The sequence below is a fragment of the Motacilla alba genome, chromosome 1, assembly GCF_015832195.1.
Source record: "Motacilla alba alba isolate MOTALB_02 chromosome 1, Motacilla_alba_V1.0_pri, whole genome shotgun sequence".
Lineage (NCBI taxonomy): Eukaryota > Metazoa > Chordata > Aves > Passeriformes > Motacillidae > Motacilla > Motacilla alba.
The window spans coordinates 7986910-8011441 of NC_052016.1; the positions used below are offsets into that span (position 1 = coordinate 7986910).

Genomic DNA, 24532 nt, shown 5'->3' on the forward strand with positions numbered 1-24532 from the left:
GTACTTTTCTTTCTAGGCATAGCATAGGAGTAATCCTCTACAGGCCATGAATATAGTGAGGGAGTGGTTGCCAAAGCACTGGATTTGGGGCCATCTGAGGTGCTGTAGGATGTCCTTGCTGGCCACCAGTTTCTGCCCTCAGTGCCCCACTGGTCCTGTGTCCCATCTGCTGGATCTGTGCAGTCTCCAAGACTCCCAGCTGTCTAAAATGACATTAAAGTACCTCTGGGCCCCTGTGGTCTCCATGGCCCCAGCTGGGATCAGAGCCAGATTTAGTACTAGCTTTGGATCTGTATCTGGACTTTGAGCACCAAAGTTAGCATGAGTATTCCCTCTTGGGACACAGCACAACCTCAGTGCCTGCCTGTGTGTGAGGTCTGGATGTGCCTGCACAAGCAGAGCGCACAACCAGCCCTGCAGGGAAGAGGAACAGGACAGGGGTGGGTCAGTCCACCCTTGTGCCTCTGAGCAGGAGATGGATTAGGCTGGCAGGTGCTCCCACCAGTGCAGGTCCTGGAGAGGGGCCAGAGCTCAGCCATGCAGATGTGTGGGGTGAGATCTTGGACCAGGGGATTGTTGAATGAGTGAGATGTGGGTAGGACTTGATAGAGACCTGAACTGACCCAGGGCTGTTCTCTGGGTCAAACAGAAGAGCAGGACTTTTGTGGAAGGAAGATCTAGGCTATCAGGAGCCAGGCAGGAGCATCTCTGTAAAAACACAGAGAAAACAACACCCTATCCTTCAAGTACACTCAACAACGAAAACAGCACTCCTACTGATTAAAGCATAATAAATGTAATGAAAAATGAAAAACACTGTAAGCTATTAGTTATGCTACTTGCTATGCTTTTGGTTTAAGCCCTTTGAATGCTGATAAACTGTTTCCCCCTGTAGAAAATCTCCCTACATTATTGCTGTTTTCCTTATTCACCACATTTGCAGTCATCACCAGTAAATTCAAGTAATGAATTAATGAGGAGTCTGGGTGGCATCATAATGCTGTCTTGCGCACTACCACAGCTACCACACAGCAATCCCAGGATGCTTAACCTGCCCAAGTGGATTAATCCTTGCAGTGCTTTTCTGCTGTATGTCAAGGCAGTGAAAGTCCCTACAGGCATAACAGAAACCCTTCAGGGCACCACATTTCAGGGTCTGTGGGCAGAAAGTCTATTTGGTACCAATCCAATGCCTCCAGGAAGTGTCAGATCTGGTCTGTGAGCACTGTGCAGACAGTCTACACATGTTCCATAAATCTGCCTGCTGGGATGTTTTTAGCTCCCAGCACACAGGCTGGGTATTGCACATGCAGGAAGGTGTAGGGGGGTTGGCCATTCCACACAGTGGAATCCAGTGCTCAGGATATGTAAAGTCCACCCAGTATTTCGATAAAGCACCAGAACAGCTCATGGTGTGAGCAGGTTGTGCAAGACAGAGCAGGGGCTGTCATCCTTTGCTGTATGTGTTCACAGAGGAATAGAATGAAGTGAAATTACCCTCCTGGAAATGTTGGGCCCTCTTACTCACACGCTATGCCAGCAGCTCTATGCATGTGTTATAAAAATGTCAAGGGGATTCAGCTGCCTGGCATCCTGCTCAGATTCCTGAGTACAAATAGAGTCAGCAATAACCAAGACGCACACTAGTTCTAATCAGAGCACTGAGAATCAAAAGAGGAGCAGGATTGTTAAACTGTTCACCCTGAAACATTTAACTGTGCAGCTTTGGTATTATAAATGTGTGTGACTTCACTGACAGTACGTTGAGCAACACCATAAAACTGATATTAATGTGGCTTTTATGAAAGGACTAGCAAAGTGAGCTGTCTTGCTCTCAGACAGCGATAAAATCAGGTCAATGAGGACATCTTCAAATTTGAGCACATGAACAGCTCACCAGGTCCAAGAGGACCAATCCTACTTCTACGTTTCTTGCTGAACTGGAACCTAATTCAAAAACCAGGACTTACTGCAACCATATATAGAAATATACTGTATTCCATGCATTTTCCTCCACACACTGAACTGGGAAGTAAAACATTGATTTCTAGCACATACCCTATTCCTACATCATTGATGCAGCTACATCGCTGCTGAAGTGTAAATGTTCATTGAATTATTGAAACCCTTGTAATGTTGTAAAGGAAAATGTTAATCTTAGCAAGACACACAAATGCCTGCAAAACCAAGAAATCAATTGTAAATAGTTAGGAAAAAAAGTATTTTTATTTTCATTTCAGTGATGTGTGGCCCTGCAGTGAACTCCAATTTAGAAAGGAACTGAATAATGTTTTGCAGCTGGTCAGAAAATGCAAGCCTATTTGCAGAATTCTATTAAATATCACAGACAATGTCCCAGTATTATGGTGGGGGGAAAAAAAAAAAAGTGAAACTATTTAGAAACAACAAAGATATTTGTTAATAGTTAACTCAAAGCTTTACCTGAAATATTACATGCACTTACCCAGATATCACAAAAACTACAAATGTCATGAATTTGTCTACTACTGAGAAGGAGTGGCTGAAATGTATGCTGTGTTACAGTGCAAGGCAAAATGCAGTAATTTCTGCAAAGAAGCTGTAAAAATTTCATCATGTGAAGCCCCTTGTGTTTGCTTAGAAAAAAAAAAAAATAGAACATTCACTTCTTTAGCCAAAATTCTGTTTGGGGAATGAAGGTCTAGGGGAGATAGGCACAGAATGAACCAGTTCCTTCTGGATGTCTCTCTTTGCTGCATCCAGCTCCGTGGAAACAGCTCTATTCCAATTCCACAGCAGTATCCCCCTGCACCAGCCCACAGGAATGTCATGGAGAAGGGTAATGCTCACAAGTTCTCCATATTTTTGGTGTCACACAGGAGTGGGATTTGGAGGTTGGCTGGAGAACAGAAGCAGGAGCCAGGGTGCCCAGGAAATGCAGACAGCCAAGGCAAACTGCAGCACTGCTGCTCCACACACACTGCCTGTGATCAGCAATTGAATTTTATGTCTGTTATATTGCTGCCTGGAATCAAAAGACAAAACTTTACAACATTAAGAGTAGTAAGATATAAAGCAATTCTTTAATGAAAGCTTTCAGGTGCACAAAAATGGCTCTGCACACACGTGAGACAGGATTTCTACAATTTTTATAAAGGTAATTTATTAGTTTATCTAGCAGGTACATCCAATCAGAGATCAGTTGCCCCAGTAAGCCACCCTTGGGTCTGCCCCTCTGGAGCTGGTCCAGGGGTTTTTATCCTCTGTGTTGTTATGTCTCTCAAATTCTGATGAAAAACAAGGTGTCCTTGTTAGAAATTCCCTTCTTGAGAATAAGACTAAACAGAATTTCAAGAATGTGTTAGAAAGGGTTAGCTTATTGTTCTAAAATGTGAGAGAGGGCAGGAAAAGCACTAGAAACTATACGACTGTATCTTAAAAACCTAAAAAGCTACAAATATATGAAAAAGCTAAAAATCTTCAGGCATCAATATCACACAGTGCAAGCCCACCACACCCACATGTAAACTACACCATGCCTAGGCTGCTGGTAGACTCAACCATTAAGATACAACCGTGGAATGTTTTCCATGATGCTGATCCCCAAAAAAGAGGGCCAGCTTGGAGCATCCAGGTGAAAAGCAGCTTCTGCAATGGTGTTTATTGTCTTGAATGTTTTCAGAAGTGTAATGCAATATTATACAGCTAACTATATGGTTTTATTAAAAAATCACTTATTGTCTTGGTCCTTTCTGAAGAAGATCTATGTCTTTGCAGACCAGAATATTCTGCTGATGAGGAATATTTTTCTCCTGGCAGGAATCCAAGCATCAAAATGTGGGTTTTTGTAGCTGTGGTGAGTAATCTGTCAGCAGGGAAACCATGACAGCCTAGAGGAGGAAGAGAAGAAAAAAATCCAATCGCATTGGAAACAGATACTCCATAAAAATAAATAAGGGGGAAATATTTTCCAGCTCTGAAGCCTTGTGTTGAAAGTTATTATCCTGACAAAAATGGTACACTTAGATTTATTTGCTAGAATTTCTTATGATGAATCAGGCAAGAGCTGAAAATCAGTTAGGATGTTCTGTATTGTAGCTGATAGATTTTCTCAGTGTGGACAAAATATATTAATGGATAGCTTAGGAGCAATTCACACAAGCATTTAGATCAAATGCTGAGGCCTTTTTGGCATGTTGTGATGTATTCTCAGCTACTTCTAGGAGATGCTGTAGGTACCCAGACATCACATGAGCTGGCTTGTGGATTCCAGCACTTTCCATTAGCATCAGCGAGAGCCACACTAGAATATGGACTCTGAAACTTATCCCAGTTTAGCTATACTTTCTGCAGTGAAACATGGAAAATCCTCACTGAGGTTGTGTGCCATCCACCCCTGCTGCCCTGCCTGCCCAGCCTTGGGCACAGCTGTGAAATGGCAGTGATTTAGTCAGCTAAATGAAATGTGGTTTTGCAGCAGCTCTGCTGTCCCTCCCACACCTGCGCTCACAACAAACCCCACGCTTGCCTGGCCTTGATCAGGCTTTACCTGGTTCTTTACCTGGTGCTGTGATTTCACAGCAAGGTCTGACTGCACATTGTTATTCTGGCCCAGCACTGGATTTTTGAGGGTTCTCCAGGGGCTATGGTCTTGCCTGTCCTTTCTTTCCCCTCCTCACTGCCAGGTGTGGAAGCCCAGGGCACCGGGAATATTTCTCTGTCTGCTCTGAGGTGTCCTGACCCCCACAGGAGCACTGACTTTGACCCTCATTCATGGAGGAAGTTTCCTAGACTTCAAGACAGACTAGAATCCACAAAAGTGTGAAATAGATTATAGAGAGTAGTGTAGGTGTATCACTTGGTGAGAAATTTAGGTTTTGGGATTTTTAGTATGCTGTGGATGGAAGCAAGATGGGGGTTTTAGGGCAGAGGCAGGTTGTTCTTCTTTACCTTCTTCTTCCTTCTTCTTCATGGGTTTGGGTGATGTTCTGTAATTTGGCAGAAAAGTCCATATTGGGATCAGTTGTTGGGTTAAAAGGTAAAATAATCTAGGTGTCAGTTCTTAATTGGATAGTTTGGTCTTAAAAGACCTTGTAACAAGAGATAGTTAGCCATTTTGTGCCTTCTAATGAAAAGCTGCTGAACTCACAGTACTGAGACTGTTTCACTGATAAGAAATAATAAACACCTGAGTCCAAACATGAACTGCTACTCCAGTCCAGACCCAGAGAAACGGATAGCCAGGGTCAGCCAGGCACACAGAGGTGCCTGAATTACAGCTGTGCAGCCCCTCAGTGCTGCCCATTCGTGGCTGCACTCAGCCCTGCTTGCGTCTACAGCTGAGAAAATAATCTATTCTTCAGTTTGCTCTCTGTGCTACAAGTGGTAGAAAACACTATATAAAGAAGACCCATACATTCATTATTTTTATAGGTTGATAAAATATAAAGAGGACATTTTCCTTTCACCGCCCCCAAAATGTGCATCTGGAACCCAAAGTAAAGGGCTTCTTTTCTTTTTTAAAAAATAATATTTAGGGCAATTAGAAACATTGCAAAATTAAAACAAAAAATCCAAATATTTTGTTGAATTTTAAGGACAAAACTATGAATTTAACACAAATTTGTTAGTAATTTTGACTGTGTCCAGTGTCTGAGGTTTTAGCAAACACAACACTCAATCCATATTTATTCATTTGGAGCACATCTAGACTTCATCTCAGAGCTCTGACAATGCCATCTCTGTTTTTTTTTCACCTCTGAAAGTTTTCACTAGCTTTTGCCAGCTTGGTGGATCTAAAGCCAAAAATAAATAATAGGCTACTGAGATCTGGCAGTAATTTTCTGAAATTCCAGGAATGCTGAGAGGGGAGTTATGTTTTATGTTAAATGCCAAGTGTCCCCTCATGGTTTTTATGGATCACAAAGTGTCACCCACACCAGAACTTTTCAGGATCTTTCAAATCTTTGCTCTTCCAGCATTTTCTCAGGGAAAGTTCCCATTGGTGTCAGCAGCAGCTTTTCCTGAGAGAAAATAACTGGCTTTAAGTGTTTGGGAAACTGCAGTTTCTAAAACCAGACCCTGGGACCTCAGTGTTTAACATGTCTTAACTGAGAAGCTGAGTTAATCATTAGAGTAAATCCAGTGATTTAATTACCAAACAGTTTATATTGTAGATTTCACTTAGAGATAAAACCTGGGTCAAACAACAGCAGAATATCACCAAAATAGATCACATTTGTGCCCAGAAGTATTTGTGTGACTAATGTTGTCTATAGCCAAAATTGTGATGTGCTCTGGGGTAAATTTGAAACGTGTGTTTTAATGTTCCCTATTCATTGTGGAACTAGGTTGAATTCAAACCTGTTATCTAAGGCAGAACAGAATTGACCCTGACCTTCAAATTCTGTTATCTTCTGTTCTTTTTTTCTTACCATAATTGTCCATTTTCTGTTTTCAGCCTCCTGGAAAACCAATGACTGTGGAGAATAAAATACTTCATCATCAACTTCTTCAGGCTTTCTGGGTAAACAGTGTAAAAAAGTCCAGTTGGAAGCAGCAGATTTTGCAGTCTGTAGATTAAAAAGCATATAAAATATAGACATATGTGAGGACATTAGTAAAATCCTTAATGAGTAAAAAGGTTAACAAATTTTATATTAACTCCCACTGTGGTTACTTGGATGACGAATTCAGAAGAATTTCACAGACTTCAAAGGAATTCCTCATCTGTGAATAAGATGGGAATATCTCCATGCAAGTCTGTAAGAGTTCAATGCTGACTTCACAAAAGTCAAAAAGTCACTCCAATTTTTCTGAGTTTAGAAGTGGAGTGAAAACCCCTCTGCTGCACATGTTCTGGAGCTGGATCTCATTGGGAAGTTCTGAAAGAGGCCAAGCCATGTGGAGTGTATGACAACTCAAACTTTGTTATCAGTGAGTTTTCTAAGCTGGAGGGAGGTTTGCATGTGGCTTTTCCATGGCCCCACTCAAAAACCCCCCAAACTCATGCTTTGTTGATGTTGATTCTTATAAATGCAATGTTTAAAAATGCAAATAAAACCCAAAATCTCAGTTTTTACCTGCATTGTAATCTGATAACCTTGAAATGCCTGTAGTCTTTCTTTCTTCTCCTCTTCTTGTCCCATGCTTATCCATGTGTCTGTGACTAAGACATTGGCACTGTCTGCAGCTTCCAAAGGGTCTGTTGTGAGAAGTAACTTGGTACCATACTAATGTGAATAAAGTAAGGAAGATCACTAAGACAAGGAACTTCATTTATACTGAAAATAAACTCTATTCAAACTATTCTACTAGGTTGTTTCGTAGGCTCCTACCTCTTTGGAGTTCTGTTCAGTTATTTTAGTTATCCTGAGGTCTGGTTCAAAGCCCTGACAAAAGAGATGATGGGTAAAACATCATGGAACATGTGTAAGATCTTCACTAATTGATAAGAATGGTTAGAAAAATACTTATTGAACCATTGGCCATGGAAGAAGAATACCTTTCAGAACTGTAAAACTTGAGGAAACTATGTTGATTTTGTTGAAAGTTTATTTTGGAAATAAAGTGGCGAAAAGTGTTCTAAAAACATAAGAATAATGTATTTTGACAGTTACAGAATTAGATGCATATACAGAAGTTAATATTTTGTTCTAAACTGATTTAAAAAATATTTTATATTGTATTACAATGCAACATTCTAACATGCTGCACCACCAATTTACATGAAATGAGATTATACACTTCCACCCATCTGAAACAAGCTTAATTTTTTTTTTAATGGAGAGAGTGCATTGGATGGCTTTGTAAGGCTTTATCAGATAGAACTGTTATCCTCCATGATTTATACTCCTGTCATGTATTCCCATTTCTGATGTTGGACTCAGTAGAAGCACTCCTGCTTTGCATCCAAATAACTGGATTTTGTACCTTGGTTCTGAAAACAGGCACTCGAGATAGATGCAGGCACCCCCAGCTGGGGCCCTTGAGCAATGCCTGAGTGTTTGAGACAAGCCTGGGTGCAGTTTGCCTTCCTTTCTCCTTTTCTTGCTTTTTCTTACCCTGGGAGTGGCAATCCTCAGGTGCATTCCCAGCTTTGCAGCACTCATCATGAAGGAGTGCAGGACGTTGTTGCCATCCCCGATCCAGGCCATGGTGAGCCCCTTCAGCCCTCCATAGTGCTCCTGCCAAAGCAATCACAAGCTCTGGGGTCACATTCCAGAGGAGCTGGGCAGGCTGATGGACAAGAGGGAACGATCAGAAGGGTCTGTGCAAAGGCAGCTGGCTGCCTTCAAATGCTGCCTGCACGGAGCACACCTGGAATTGCTGCTCCTACAGGATGGTCACAGAAGGAAAGCCCCCCCTATTGTACAAGAAGGGCCAAGTGCTGCTGCTTCCCCTGGAGAAGGACACATTGGCACATGTGAGGACACATTGGCACGTGTGCCACGTGGTGAGGCTCAGGCTGAGAGATTCAGCAGCAGACACAAAGTGATTTTAGCACCACTGATGTACAGCTGTTCTTTGGGCCTCATAAACATCAGTGAATGTTGGAAATTATTAATTTAGAGACAGTCCTAATGCCTGGAGTAGAAGTCCTTTCAGCTTTCCCCCCGATTGTGAGAATATCCCTATTGAGGTTTGCTCTGGCTTGGTTGCCTCTGCGCGCTGTTCCCTGTGGCCGTGGCAGTGGCCAGCTCCTGGGAGTGCATCTTCACCCCCAGCTGCACAGGACAGCAAAGAGCAGCTCTCTGAAAGCAGCTGTGCCACTCATGGCCTGCAGCATTTGTTCTCCATTGTTCAGCCAAAGAGTGCAGGGATTTTTTTAAAATTGTGGATTACCCAAACTTGAAACAGCATTACAGAGTTAACTGTGGCTTTGCCTGATGGCACTTGCAGCCTGGCCACGTGCAGTTACTCTGTCCCTCCACCTCAAGCAGGTAGGGGCCTAAGGAGGAACAAGTGTAACAGGGGTTACATACTTCCAGAGCAGGACAAATGGAGGCTCCTTAATGAGCCTTGTTTTAAATATGCATGTTTATAGGCACTTAAGCTGATACCAAAATTTTCACAAAGACATAACCAAATTCTCCTATAAGCCTGCCCTGTAAAACTCTGCCTCATGACTTGAAAAAATTTCTGGAGAGCCTTTTATTCTTAGTTCAAATCTGGACCATGCTACAATTGCATTGTAGTAGCTGGAAGCCAGACAGTGTTTCAACACTTTGTGTGACATGATTCAATGCTTGTCAGAGAGGATAAGCATCCACATTGTACTAAGTGGCAACCTTGCAGGCAGTTGCAGAAAAGATGCCAAAAGACTGAACAGGAAAAGGGCTGGGACCACCCCCCTCCTCTCCTGGCAGCAGCTTCTCCTAAACAAATAGTTTGTGAGGTTGTTCTGGAACAAAGTTATTAGCATTGCTTTCAGTGACCAAAAATTTGAGTCAAAAATAGTAATTGAATGACATTAAATTGCCGTAAATATCTAAACTCAATAGAGTCCTCGACTGTTCAGGTTTAAGGGCTAAAACTATAGTATTGCAAAAATACTGTTTTTTCAGCCAAAGTTTGTTAACAGCAGGCTCATTGGCCTGAGGTTGGATGCAAGGGCATTTACAAGAGAACAAATCAGGACTTTGTGGACATGGAAGTTATTTCAGTATAACCATTCTGCAGGTCTCCAAGGATCTTTCAAAGTCCTTCCACATCTCCTAGCAATGGTGCTCCTAGGAGAAGGCCAAACTGAAGCATTTATTTAAGATGTTGTTTCCATTTAGAGCTTAGTGATAGCTGAGACCAGAACCCACAGCCAGAAGCAAGTGAGACAGTCCTGAGTTCTTTTCATCTCACTGTTTAAAAATAGACATCTCAGCCTTAATACTCAAAGCATTGACTCCAGTCACAAATACACTGCTATGTTAAATAACTTCACCTTATTGCCAGCTGCTACTCTGCATTAAAAGAAGCACAGTGCATACTAAGTGCTTTCCTCTGTTTTCCCAAGCTACTAGCTGTTACAGATAAAATATGGAGTACTGGACATGTCTGTATAATGATCCCTGATGTGCAGTGCAAATTGCAAACCACATCTGCAGTGACTACTGTGTAGAGTGGACATAGCTGAACTGATTTTAATGAAGATGTTTTGCTGATGGAAGGAGTCGTAGCAAGGCAGAATCAAGCTCTGTGTGTGCTAGTGAAGCCTGTTTTGTATCCTGTGCTAGGCTTTATGCTGCCATTGGCGCACTGCTGCTGTAATTCAAACCTCTTCATCTAAAGCCAGATCACTGTGACTGTGACTGTACTGCTTAAAAGCAAACACACCCCCTCAGCTTCCAGCAAAGATGAGGTGACTCTGTTGGTCAGAACCAGAAAGCTTGGAGGTAATACAAAAGCGACAGCAAATGAGACACAGTTCCTCTCCTGCTCACTCCCTTTTATAGTATGTGCTTACACAATCATACAGGTGAAATCCTGCTAAAAGTGTTTTGCCACAATAGTAACACTCTAAATTAAATGAGAGCCTTTACAATACCTGCTGATCACCAGAACCTCTGAAGAACTTTCCCCTTTGCATCCCTCCCCAGTTTTTACAAATTATGTTATATTGATGTAGGCTTTACTTCTGCATGGGTGTTCTGCAGTTTCACTCTACATTTGGAACATGACTCCTAGTAAAGCTACACCAAAAAAATAACATATTTTAGAAAGAAATATATTTAGAGCCCTTCTCCCTTATGAAGCCTCTTCGGCAAAGTAGTTACTGCTGCTGTAGTGCCATAAAACTTGCCTGTGTTATTCTCATGAAAAATCCCAGCTAAATAGGTAATATCAATTTTACAGTCAATTTTCTCACCCTCATGTTGCTTTTACAATGTTTCATTCTGTTCTTATCCATGGCTGCAGTGTATCAGTGTAGGCAACTCTGGGTAAAAATAAGTCTGCTCAGTGATTTGACCCTGCTGTATGAGTGGAGAAGATTGGGTTAACTAATTAGGGACATTTGTGCCTGCCTCTGCCTGGACTTGCTTCCAGCGAGCCTGAAACTCTGACACCATTATAGATTAATTCTGAAATGTTTGACCACAACTGTCATAACAGCCCTCAATTAAAACAAGCTTTTGAATAATGAATCAATAATCTGTCAAATTTTAAAATGGAATGCCAGGGACTAATCAAAGCTTTAGCCCTTCGGGAGACAGTGCAGTCCAGTAAATGAGAAACTGGGAAAATGTGTATTTTCTGGTTCTCAAACTGGGCTTAATGCAGATGCTGGGCCAGTTCTCTTTCTTACTCCCACACTGTTTTTTTCATGGTTATTGATAAAGTATATTTTAGAGGATCAGGACAGATCTTAGTTGGGATTTCTAATTGTTGGAATAATAAGGATGATGATAGTGATGAATTTGAAAATTGTAATAATTTGAGGTCTTGGGATCACACAGCAAGGAGAATTTGAGAATACATTGCAGCCCTTTTCAAGCTGGGCAGCATTATTTGTTATGCTGTTTAAAAAGAAATCACCAATGCATTTCTCATGCCAACCGTTGCTTTCTGAAAAGGAAAATTCCCCCCAGACCCGTGACATAAAAAGCTAGTGGCATATGGATCCACTCTAATTACCAGTCTGGCCATCCTGCAGCCAGCTACAAGTGAGCTGATTTGGCCAGTGACATTAATATCAATTGAATCAATGTCAATACCCGGGCTGTCTCTGGAATACAAATTGTGTGATGCTGCCCTCCAGCCACGCTGAGCAGAGCAGAAGCTGAGCCACAGCTCCTGCCCAGGACACCGAGAGGCACTGGGTGGGCTCAGCTCGTGGCTGTTACAGCACAAGCAGGGGAGTAAAGGGCTCAGTGTCTGCTCACAAACTCACAGTCTTTAAAGGCCAAATCCCCAAATCCTCAAAACCAGTTCTTTACGTGTTTGCAACCATTTCAAGTGGGTGATAACTCAAGCACACTCAATTCAACACAACTTTTAAGAAGGAAGATAGTGTGTATATAGGCTAAGAAAAATATTTTTCTTGGCTTAATAGAGGGCATTAACTCTGAGCACAATATTAAAGGACAGAGCCAGCTTAGACTTCAAATACGTGAGGGGATCCAGGTTGCTCAGGAAGAAGGCACTGGGCAGGAGGATGCTGAACCTGAGGAATCTCACCCCAATATCCATAACAGGAACACACTGCATGATCTGAAAAGAACATTTCCAGGATGAGAATTTGCCCTGAATACAGAATGAGAATTGACAGCCCTGAAAATAAACCAGCTGCATTGTTTGGGAGATGCAATGGACTATACTAAAAGAATGATACTTAAATGAACCTGTGAAAAAGGAATAGAAGCTATAAGCAAGAAAACATTTTTTCAAAACAAACCATGCAATTTTCTAGTTTCAGACCAAAGAGAAAGTTCTTGAGGAGGGTTCAAGAAGGCAGAAAACAAAATTAATAGGATATAGAAAATGGAAGGAGAAAAATGTGCTAAGCATGAAGAGGGCCAGAGTGCATATAGAGCTGCACTGGAAAACAGAGAAGAAAAAAAAAATTTAAAAAGTACATTCTGGGTATGTACCAACAGCAGAGAGGAACAGATCCAGGCAGGAAAATATTTATGGGGATAGGGAAGAGACATTTTTTAAAGAGAAATAAGCTGCACAAAATCTGTAGTTACATTTAAATATTAGGCTAGCAGTCTGTGCCACTACTGTAGTTTGCATATATGTATGAATCAAATAAATTGCCTTTGCATTGCATAGAAACAGTCTAAATATTATGTATCATACTTCAACTCATTTAAAGAATCAGTGGTACCATTCCACATCCCCGTATTAATCTTCTTGCAGGCAGTACTTGGATGACATCTTGCTGAAAGTCCCATGAGAAACTTGATTGGGGTAAGTAGCAAGCAGACCCTGTGGCTCACACCTCTTCAAGAGTTAATCTCACTTCTGTGGACTATATTATATTTTACCATATAATGGTAAAATTCATTATATGATTAAAACGTTGTTTCATTACATGCCACTCCAGTCTTCTCCAACTCACTGAACAATGCAAAGAGGAAAAAAAGGGAGCAGAGGAACAGAAAGGGAGAGTTCAGGCAGTGCCAACACCCACAGGGAGCTGCTGAGAGCTCTCCCCTGCCTGCCCCTCTCTCCTGGATGAGAAAGCAGGAATGGAAAGTGAGTCAGCAACCAGCAGAGCAACATGCCTTTGGCACAGTGGGGTGGCCACCCAGCTGCCCTATAAAGATCTCCTGACATATTTTGGGCGAAGGAACATGCTGGAAAGAGTCAGGGAGAGATGGGCAGAGGGAGGAAAGGGTGCCCTGCTTATTGGGCTGAGTGTGAAGGTGCTGCAAATTTAAAAACATCTTCCATGTCTGTCTAAAAGCCGAGCCATTCCTTGTGATCTCTGTAAGTGCTCACTTTGTCATGACGCCTCTCCACGTCAAATATGTCTTTTGTTTGAGCACCAGCTGCTGTGGACCTGTTTGTTCATCACCAAAGACATCCTCCCTGGTGTTTGGTGCAGCAAGGACACCCACAGCTGTTGGTGCTGCCCTTGGTATTCAAGCCAGGGAAGAGTGCAGCCTGGGCTCATATTCACCAGGAGCTTCTGCCACAGCTGCCCTATGCAAGGACACAGTGGAGGAGCAGAGGGTGATCAACAGGGCATGTTCTCATCCTGCTGCTTTCCACAGGCTTCCCCCTAAGATCAATGCAGAAAGAGATGCATCTCCAGAAGGTGATGGGATGCTCATTGGACTCTCTTCATTAGCTGGAGGTGGAGTAGAGGGCAGCAGCACTGTGAGCCTGGGTGCTAGAGTCAGTGGCCCAGATGAAACCATGCTTAGGGGCAGAAATACCCATGGCTGTGTGGGCTGTGAGTCACAGATTGTTCTGAAGAGTGTTACTCCGAAGTGATAAAATGCTAATTAATAAGGTGTTTTCAAGACAAAGCACAATCAGAAGATTCGCCTGACTTATATTTGCACGCAGTGTTTACAACAAAATGATGACATTTTCATTACAGCTTACTGTCTTATACAATTTGAACACTGAGGCTGGCTCAATGTGATCTCACAAATCTCCCTTATCCTGAGGTCTGTAAGCATTTTAGTCTCAAGTTCACCAATTTTAGCTGGTCTCTTCACCATTAATATAAAAAATTTACAAAAAAATACTTAAAATAAAGAAGTGATTTTCACCAAACACATGAATCTTCCAGTATTTAAGGTCTATAGCATGAATAATTTAATATTACTCTCACTAGATCTTTTCCACACACTGAACGTCCCATAGCAAAGTCCCCAACAACTGAGAAACATAGCTGAATAAATCAGAAAATTATTCTGCCCTACCATTTTCAAGCAGTGTGGTTTTTGTTCATTCAGAAAGTAAACAAGGTCAAAGGAGTTCATCATAGTTGTCAACCAGCCCTGCAGTATAATAATCTTTTTTATAAGCCAGATCCTCAACCGATTGTAAAACTACATAGCCCTTCTGTTCACAGATAAGCATCTGGTATTCTCTGTGTAAAATATTATCCTGTTGTCAGATCCACTGTTACATTAGATAAAAAATAAAAAATATAATCTCTTATAACTGTTCTTTGATGTGAGAAAAGTTTAAACTGGTTGAAGTGCCTGAACACTGAGCATTTGTACTGGTAACATTAACTGGCTTTTCAAAACAAATTTGTTCAACCAATTTCCTAATACATTGATACAGTGATTCCTTTTAAGCTGTCCATAGATTAGGGAGGAATCAAGAGCAAACTACTGACTGTTTTTAAGCCAATGGAAAAACTTCTGCTGGCTTTGCCTGAGCCAGATTCTCATCTTTGTCTTAATATGTAGAGCCCTCTGTACATTCTTTGAATTGCAGACTAATTCCAGTAAAATATTTAATTTTATGCTTAACTTCAGTCCCACTACAGCTGATAGGACTATGTAATTGTTTTAAATTAAACAGGTCCTTAATTATGTTGCTGGATGAAGATCTCTTTAAATAACAAGTGCCATGTAATTGCTGCTTTGAAAAACCTAGGGATAAATGGATTTGAAGAGGACTTCCACAAATACTTACTAAGAAATAGCAAAAAAAAAAAGTTTATATTTTTACCTGAAGAGTTAGGTAATCAGCTAAAATCTGAAGAGGATGGTATAAATCAGACAATCCATTGATTATTGGGATCGTGGCTTCTTTTGCCATTAGGTCCAGATCATTATGGTTATAAACTCGAGCCAAGATTGCATTTGTCATGCTGGACAGCACCCTAGAGATGGCAGAAAATACTCAAGTCAAACATAATAAATACACCCCTATTGCACTCTTCACCATGCAACACATAAATATTAATGAGAAATGATAATGAATCAATATTTTTCAGCTATCTGAATAATTTATCATGCCTGCAGAACAGACTCAAATGTAGTAATTTAACAAGCTGCTAATAAGTAAGTTTCACTTCCTAACACTACTATAGTAAGTAAATGAAAACTGCAGCTCTATTTTATATTCTTTTCTCTTTAGGATTTCATTGTAGATGGAACATTGATAGATGTTAAGCTCTCTGAACTAAGATAAGAGATTGTGTGATACTGTAACAGTTAAAGGATTTTATAACCTCAGAAGAGATAAGGTATATTATTATTTTCAGTCTTTTAGCAAAGAACAAATGTAGCATTGACTGAATATTATAGACTCTGTATGGTAGCCTGACTTTGTGAGGCTCAGCAATACAGATCTGTCTTAGATTACCACAATTGTTTACTGATCTTAATAAACACAGAACCAGAGCAGGCTGGGATTGTTGGTCTGTTTTCTCCTACCTACACACCTTTTATTGACTCACAGCGTATCAGCATTCAAGTAATGCCCAAATTTCAAACTCAGAACAAGGGAATGGATTGCAGGAGCCCCTGTACCTGGCATTAACTTCATTTGCTGAAGTGTGAAAGACACAGAGATTAGCATAGTATACTCTGAATTTTTTAGATAAATTAAATATGGATTGGAGCTCTTAATTTCTCTGCATTTCTGTGTTTTAATCAGGCCCTGAAGCCTGACTTTGAAGTAGCATTTTGTGTGTTTTCATGTTATCTGAAATAGGACCTTAAAATAAAACAAGGGAGGATTGAATTAGAAATATGTGGAAAAAATCCTTGCAGTATCTGCCTTCCTGATTAGCCATGACAAATTCTTGCATCTCTTCCTGTGGAAATAAGGCTGTTAGTACCATCATCAGCAAGGCCTCCTGATGAAGTCAGTTATAAGTATTTTCTACTGACACCAGACATTCCTCACACAAGCAAAGCTCTTATAAAATGTTACAAGATTGCCTATTGAGCTCTCTCTGAAGAAAAGACTGTCAATAGAAGCTACAAATGAAAAGGAGGAACTAACAAGGTATGTACTGATTGCAAAGTACTGGAACAGTTGCTCTTGGTGCCATTATTTCTTAGCTCACCAGTTCCTTTCTCAGGGGGAAAACTGTTTTGTTCTGAACTGGTCATCAGGGATGTGATGCATGGTTCCTTTTGTTAGCCATCTCACTGGTGGACACCCTAAACAAGACAACACCAGTCCCCACCAGTCAAGGGAAAGGGGCAATCACATTGGGAAATTGATCATTTTCCTTATTGCTTTTTTTAATTTATTTTTTTTCCTTTTAGGATGTCAGCTCAGCTGATTTCTCTTTGACACAGCTTATCAAGAAATTAAAGAAGATGGTTCCTTCATAGGGTATGCCATTAGGGAAAATTCAGTCATAATCACCAAGTGGTGAAAACTACTGGATTTTCATCTTTAGTTTGTTGGAAGTAGATATCAGATTTATTAGACACCTACCAGCAGGACATCAGGCAGTCCTTCTGCCAGCATTTCTTGATGTCATGTTTTACAGTAGGAAAATCAGCCGTAAACTGGCTTTATTCTTTGTGAAACCAAAATTAAACTGAACTTGGGGGGAAAAAAACACAAATAACCCTCACCTGAAGGTCTATGATTACAGGGAAATGATTAAGTCTCCAGTAATTTAATCAATTTAAAGGAAACTGTATAAGGCTGGAATTGCATCAGAAAAAAAAAAAGTCTTGAATATATAAGAGTCTTATCAAAGGTGACATTTTGGAAGCTGAGGGCTGCAAGCACAAGTTCATCAGGTGACTACATTTAATGTTCTTATTTTATCAATGGCTAGGTCTTTCTCTCTTTTCATTCCTTTTCAAAACCATGAGACTATGAACTTCAAAATCCCAGAGCCTGGAAATATGTTATATTGGAGCACTGAGTGCATTGAAATGCTGCATATCTCTCTTTTCAAAGTAATTTTTATTTCTACAGGGAAAACCTGATTTTTTTTCCTCAACTGTATCCTCTGAGGAATCCAAAATGAAACACAGAGTATGCCTTTTTGGTATGGCAGACTTTTGAATTTGAAAATGGGGCATTTGCATATGTTTTGTATAGAATACTGCGATGCAAGGTAGTTTTACTTTTGTTTTGACAGTTTATATCCATTCAAAAGCTTTAAACTTCTCACAAAACTACTTCACTTTCACTCATAGTCTCACAGGGACAGACAATGGATGTGTTCTCAGCAAAATAAACCCGTTCCCCATAAACGCAGAGATTAATGCCCTAATAATTCCAGTGGACTGGTTAAATCACCCTATGAGCTCTTCAGGGCTGCCACTGAACCTGATGGCCACTGAGCTTTAGTGATGCTCAGTGGAACTGTTCTGCAGTGGGAAATACAGACACAGTACTTATATTTCATTTCAGGTAATAGATCAGACATGTTAAACAGCACTGAAAGGCTCCGAGCTCCTTAATGGGCGGTAACTTTTTGCCACAGTGTCAGCATAAATGTAAATGTCTTGTGAAGCATGGAGGAACTGATTTATGAGCAGGTAATAAGTCACTAAAAGTATGTTCACAGCAGCAATGCCTTCAACCCTTACCTGCAGCAGTTCTAATAAAAAGTGTGACTTTTATGGATCTGTGCCCCTTTTGCTTTAAGTCTCAATCTCAAGTACTTCAAAGGCCTTCAGAGCCCCAGACACATGCCTGTAAATATTTGAAATACCCTCTGGGTTTCCTACAGGCATTCTTTTTCTGTTCTTACGTTATCTGAACGAGGTTGGGATTTCACAAGAAGCACCAAGGAATTAACGCTCCAGTTGTTCTTTTGGGTAAACTACCCAGCCTTGATTATGCAGTCAGTAGTGTTTCTGCTAATGACAACAGGAGTGGAGGAGAGCACTGGGACTGTAAGGATTTGGGAAAACCCCCTGTCCACTCTAGCAGGTGAGAGCTGTGACTGAGCAGAGGAGCAAAATCCCCAGGTAAGAGTCATAAATAGGGGCTTGTCCTGGAAGAGCAAGCAGTGACAGAGAAAAGGGGGCTGAAGGTTGGCTTGGAAGTGGCTATTGTAGGAACTTTATCCACAGAATGGGAATGCTTTCAGAATGGCTGGAAGATTTACTTGCTTTTATTTATTGCCTTGTTTCTTGTAGTTTTTTATCTGCCTTTTTTTCCTTTTTTTGCTTGTGCAAACAAAGGACATTCAGGACACTGTAAACAAAAGATTTAATGTCCCTTTACTGCACATTTGGGAAGAAGAAGAAATGAATACTAGCCTATATTAAGCATATCTGGTTTTGTGTCAGATTTGCTATAGGGTTGGCAGAGAGGCTCCAGGTGACAGTCCTGCATGGCTGGTGGGGCAATGCTGGCAGAGGTTATTACTGGGAAGTGCTTTGGAAGGGCCCTGACTTCATCCTTCCCCTTCCTGAAGGTTTGGCTGCTGGGGTTTAGAGCCAGCTTTGCAGTAGTGCAGATGAGGGCTGCAGGGTGATCAGAGGGAGGGAGCACCTTGCCTACAAAGAAAGGCTGAGAGAACTGGCATTATTCAGCCTGGAAAAGAGAAGGCTCTAGACTGTCCTAATTGCAGCCTTCCAATTTCTGAACGGAGCCCACAGAAAAGATGGAGAGGGACTATTTAGGGGCTTCAAACACACAGAGAGTAGGTTTAGATGATATTAGGAAAAAAATCTGGACTGTGAGGATGGTGAGGCCTTGGCACAGGTTGCCCAGAGAAGCTGTGGATGCCCCATCCCTGGCTGTGTTCAAGGCCAGGCTGGATGGGACTCTGAGTAACCTGGTCTAGTGAAAAGTGTTCTTGTCCATGATGGAGGGGTTGACATTTAAAGTCTCTTCCAACCCAAAATATTCTATGATTCTGTTGTTGCAGCTCACTTTGATTCTGGCAGATTTATGTATCTAGCAGAGAGTGAGAGTTAAGTACTTCCAGGCCTCAAGAGGCTGAGATTTTTACTTTCTACTATCAACACCATATGTCTTCCATTTCAGTAGTAAAAAAACAAGGAAGGAAAATTTAAACTGTTCAAATGTTTGATCTTTTTTCATTAATTTTTTTTTTATTTCCTCACAGAGAACAGCAACACAGTTCTCAAACAGTCTCTCCCAGTGACTGAGAACTGTGGTATTCAGCAAAGGCAATGGAACTCATCTGCCTGATTTGCACATTTTGAATTGAGCCTGATGACCTTGACACTGCATATCTTTCACCAGAGCAAAAAGGACCACTCAGACCCTGCTAACCTTCCAACAGCTGGGCCTGACTGAATCGACCTCAGGCTACAAAAGGGCTGCCTAGAAAGCAGGATAATTCTAAGGCTGGGTGAAGCTTTAATAGCTGGAGTGCTATGGAAAACAGCAGGAGCACCTGCAACACATGACCTCGTGTTCTGCCAGCTTTCTGCAACATCAGAGGCAGTCCACTGCAGAAAAACTCTGAGCTCAGGTCCTCCCTGCCACAGCAATGGAGACAGGCTGCTACCCACCCCTGCATGTGAGGCTGGGCATGACTGACATCCTCTAGGGATGCCAGTGAGAGAAGGGAGCCACAGCCCAGCCTCCACAGTAGTCCCGGCAGTGGAAGGGAAGGAGGGTGCAGGAAATCTAAAACTGGCTACAAAGTGTTGGTCCAGCTTCATGCTGCTGAAATGGGGGAATCAGAAAGGCCCTCAGTGCCACCCTGTCGCTGCAGGGATGCTGCTACAGCAGGCTAAGGCCCACCAGCAGCTGGCCTAACAAACACAAATTGTGCCTTTGCTTTTTGATTTTGCTCCAAGGGCAGCAGAACCAGAAGTTTTGAGTCTTGGTAGAATATATGCGCTGTCATCAGTGGAATTATATGACTACTGAGGTTCACAAAATTGTTCCATTTGTAAATGTAACTCTAATTAACACTCTATATGCCAAAATAATTCGCAGCGTGGGAAGTGTAGGATAGTTTGAGGGGATGAAATAAAGGTTTACTGAGCTACAGATTCTGTGAGCTGATCTGTAAATATTTAGGAAATTTGGACTAGCTTCTGACATTTTCCAGAAAGAAAATATCAGCTTCCAAAATTCTGTAAGACAGGTGTCAGCCCAATCAATAACCAAATGCAGCGATCATTCAAGTGACATTTTACCAACCTTGCTGTATCTGTGAGACTCTCATTAGTGCCCAGATGTATATCTTGTGTTGTGAGGAAGGAAGGATGTCCTCCAAGGAGAGCAAATCCTACAGTGAGGAAAAAGTAAAAAAAATAAAGAAGGAGAAATTAAACACCGACACCTTATATTCCCAACCAAGATTCAAAATATTCTTGATAGAAAATACATTTTCAAAAATAGAAGTAGAACTCAGCAGGACATCAAAATGTTAAAATTATTAGCATTTGACACACAAAATTTCAAATAAATGTGCTTAGGAATAAACCTACTCAAATGTACTTGTTACTGAAATCCTTAGCCATGAGTTCCTATCTGTGATCACAGGAGCAGTGATTCAAGCTCCAGGGCTACACATTGCCACAAGCATCACTGCTAGGGCTACACATTGCCACAAGCATTGCTGTTGCTCCCTGTTAAGAGCCAGGTAATTCATCCATCATGCTGCATTTCTGCTTCCTGGAACTTTGCATCCTAGAAGGACCATCCGAGTCACCTGGTGCACTTCCACATCCTTGTAAGGATCAACATTTGTCTTTAAGTAAAGCCAGTCAGACAGAAAGCCCTCCTCACATACTGTAACAAACCTGAATTTGGTCTCAAATGACCAAGTGCCTTAAAAATTATAATGTGAGAGAGAGAAAAGGAAAGGTCTCAGGCCCTGCCAGCATCCCTCTACCCTGCAATAATTAAGGATTTGCACGGAGGTCCAAAGAACTGGATGGATTAGGTATGAAGAGTAAAAATCCACTCCTGAGCAGGAAACCATGGAAAGGTTTGAGCATCATTTAAGAGTAGAAAACACTTTGGGGAACTCCAAAGGTGCCTGAACAGTGTTTTGGAGGAAGACAAATTACATGTTAAAGGCAACTCTCAGGTTCTCTGCGGCTTTGTTTTAATGGCACCACCAGTAGAAAGTTACAACAAGCAACCATCGGACACAGAGAAGAAAATATCTTCTTTCACCAACATCTGAGTCTCTCTGCCTTTGCCTGGTTTAGGTCTGAAGCCTCTTTCTACTTAATCTGAGTGTGAAGTCCCTCATGGCCACACATTGGGAGGATGGGGCTTGATGGGGCTGTTTTAAGAATTGTCACAGATGGTTTAGCATAATCCTAGCATGGGACACAGGGTCCCACAGCTGGGGATGTACAAAGTGTAGGGTTTGGACTGGGCTGTATGTAGCCCTGTAAGGCATTTTCTGTGTGATAAGAACAACTCTCTTCCAGTACAGAGATTTTCTGCAGGCAGATCCTGCCCTGTCACTAGCATTTCTGATGGAGGAAACTTAGAATATCTTAGTATGGACAAACAGCCTTATTGAGACAACACCGTGGGGGCATGAGTCTTTTATTGTGACAAAAATCTAGAAACAAGCTTATTTTTATATTTGTATTTCCAGGAAGAGAAAGATTGCACACAGCACAGAAGAGCAGAGACCCCCACTTTGTTTACCAAACTGTGATGTCATAGAGATGAATTTCCTGCTGTTAGAAAAAAAATGATTAAAAAGTGAGAGAAAATAAGAGTGGAAAAGGAAGAAAAAATTAGAAGAAAAGGTCAAAAGCTGCTCAAGCTGGCTGTATCCATTAGATGGCACTGCTGACAGATTCAGTGCTGCAGCTTCAGCACGGTGGTTGTACAGGTCTGCCATGGATTAAAAACTTTGTCCCACAGCTACTCTTTAAAAGAGGATTAATCCAGGACTGAACACTGAAATCTTTCACAGATAAAACCAACAGGTACAGGCATAGGTCTGGGCCCCATAACTGGGCTCCTTACACAGAGCAACCCTTATTAACTTCCATCTCCTGCCAGCAGCAGGGTTGAGGTGAGAGCTTCTGCTTTGCATCAGTTCAGCCAGCCTCTGGACTTTAAAATACAATAGATAAAAAAACAATACTGGCAAATCATTGTCTATGGGCTGCCTCAATTTCCTTAAATGTTAGATTAAAAGTAATGATGCTCCAGGTCCCACCTGAGGGGCAAATTGCTGCTCCCCTAGGCAGTGCACACTCATTTTATTGAATGGTCCCTTTTAAATTGCTTGTTGTTTTCATTAAGGATTGCTCCAAATCTCAACAATATTGCCAGTCAGACAGAGAAAACTTTTAAGAATGAAGCACCATTTATTCTACTGTTACTTTTTTCACCTCCCCTCTGAAGCTCAGACACAAACATTGTATTTAGAGGACAGTGTATACAAACTACACATTACAGCCTGTTTATTCATCGCAAATTTTTTAAGTCAAGATCTCAAGGATGAACAGTGACTTTTGGCAGTGACTTTTCCTTCCCAAATTCTTGTGGATTTTTTTGAAGTCATTTACAATTATGTCAGTTATTTATTCCTGCAAGTTCCACTCAATACAGCAGCTCTGCATTTCAGGATTCTAAATGCATACACTTTGGTAGATGATTTACAGTCCAGGCATGCTCCAATGGACGTGTTCTGTTTTCTAGAAATGATGGCCAGGTAAAAAAACTGAAATCTGAACATTTATTCAGAATTGCCAGACGTCAGGCAGCCCAGTCAGAGCTGCCACCTGGAGTCTGTGTACATAGCAGAGCCCTGATGTGTTGGGCTTTCTGCTCATGAACTGGCCATCTGTGCAGGGCCTGGGAACATATTTCCATACAAAACTTTCCATCTGGAAATACAGGAGCTCTGTGCTCTAGCTTTGTATATAGTTGCAGAGACAGAATCTTTTTCAGATTCTTTCATCCAGACAACCAGTAGAAAGTGAAAAAAAATGATGACTGTTGAAGGTACGCAGGAACCAATTCAGCAAATAAACATTGGAGTGCTCTGTTAAGCTGGGAGAGCTAATCCTTTGTTGTCACAACCTGGTCATATCCAAGGCCACATGCTAAATATTTATATGAATTGTGATATCTTCAATAAACTACTACATGTTCATACTGCAAATCCAGAATAGATTATTACCTCAGGTCCACACTTCTCACTACTGTTAGTTTTCAAAATACACAGTTTCACACCTCAGGCTGTGGCACATTATTCAGCCCACTTATGCAGACTCTTTCAGACAGGACATGAGGGAAAGCTTCATCCCAGGCTGTCCCTGCTACATGAGGCAAGGGGGCCAAAATGAATCCTGTAGTTCACAGGTTGGCTACACAGTTCTGGGGCTGTCACCAGGAGACACACACAGTCATCTTCTCAGAGTCAAAGGAAGGATTTTTTTTCGGAATTTAAAGACATATGGATTTGCATTTATTAATTTCCTCATTGCCTGCCTGGACTTACAAAATAGAAAGTATTTTTCCATTTAGACTGATAACAAAGAACTCTCCTAGGCAGCATTTGCAGAACATTCTTAAAGCAGAAGCTAAAAACTGATAAGCAGTTTTTTTAAGTTATTTTTAAACTATCCTTTTAAGTGACGAGTAAACTAAGAGTGAATTTGGGCCCTCTGTAATGAGGCCAAGCTAAATAGCACTTAACCACTCCAACAGAAAACAGACTCTGTACCATGTAATACCATCCCCACTTCAGTTCATATGCTACAATGCAATTATTTCTGTGACTCTGTGTAGCAGTCTTCGGGCATGGCCATCATGTTCCTGTCACCCCACGGTGTAGGAGGAGTGAGTTGGGAGTAATTCCACTAAAGCCAGTGGCACTGAACCCCTGTAAGGCTGTTAAGATCTTGTATATTCCAGTGCACAACAAGAGAAAGTAGGCTGAGCTTTCCTACCTGCACTTCTTCCTCTCCATTTCTGCCCTGTGAAATATTGTCTGCGTTCAGTGTCTGTGAAATGGTTGGATTTATTTATGACTTATTCACTAAAAAATAACTGCAGCTGTATATTTTAAGAGAAAACAGTGACAATCAGATTATTTTACAAAGCTATAACAAAAACAGGGCGTTCAACTTGTGCCATGCCTGAGGATGTTTATTTTACAAGTAATATATGACCATGTGAATAGTTCTGTTTTCAAAAAGTACACAAAATTTTATGCAGAATGGGTATGGGATTCTGACTG

The 24532-nt window shown here is 41.3% G+C and overlaps 1 protein-coding gene across 1 annotated transcript in view; it reads right to left on the reverse strand.

Annotated features, from left to right (window-relative positions):
* Window positions 1–3696: 3696 nt before the first annotated feature.
* The window catches only part of OTC (ornithine transcarbamylase), a 29186-nt gene continuing 8350 nt past the window's right edge, over window positions 3697–24532 (reverse strand). The window contains 7 exon segments of the mRNA XM_038145787.1: window positions 3697–3869; window positions 6414–6551; window positions 7062–7211; window positions 7317–7370; window positions 8043–8165; window positions 15118–15271; window positions 20506–20593. Of these exon segments, the coding sequence (XP_038001715.1) occupies window positions 3810–3869; window positions 6414–6551; window positions 7062–7211; window positions 7317–7370; window positions 8043–8165; window positions 15118–15271; window positions 20506–20593 (767 nt within the window). The 3' untranslated portion in view covers window positions 3697–3809.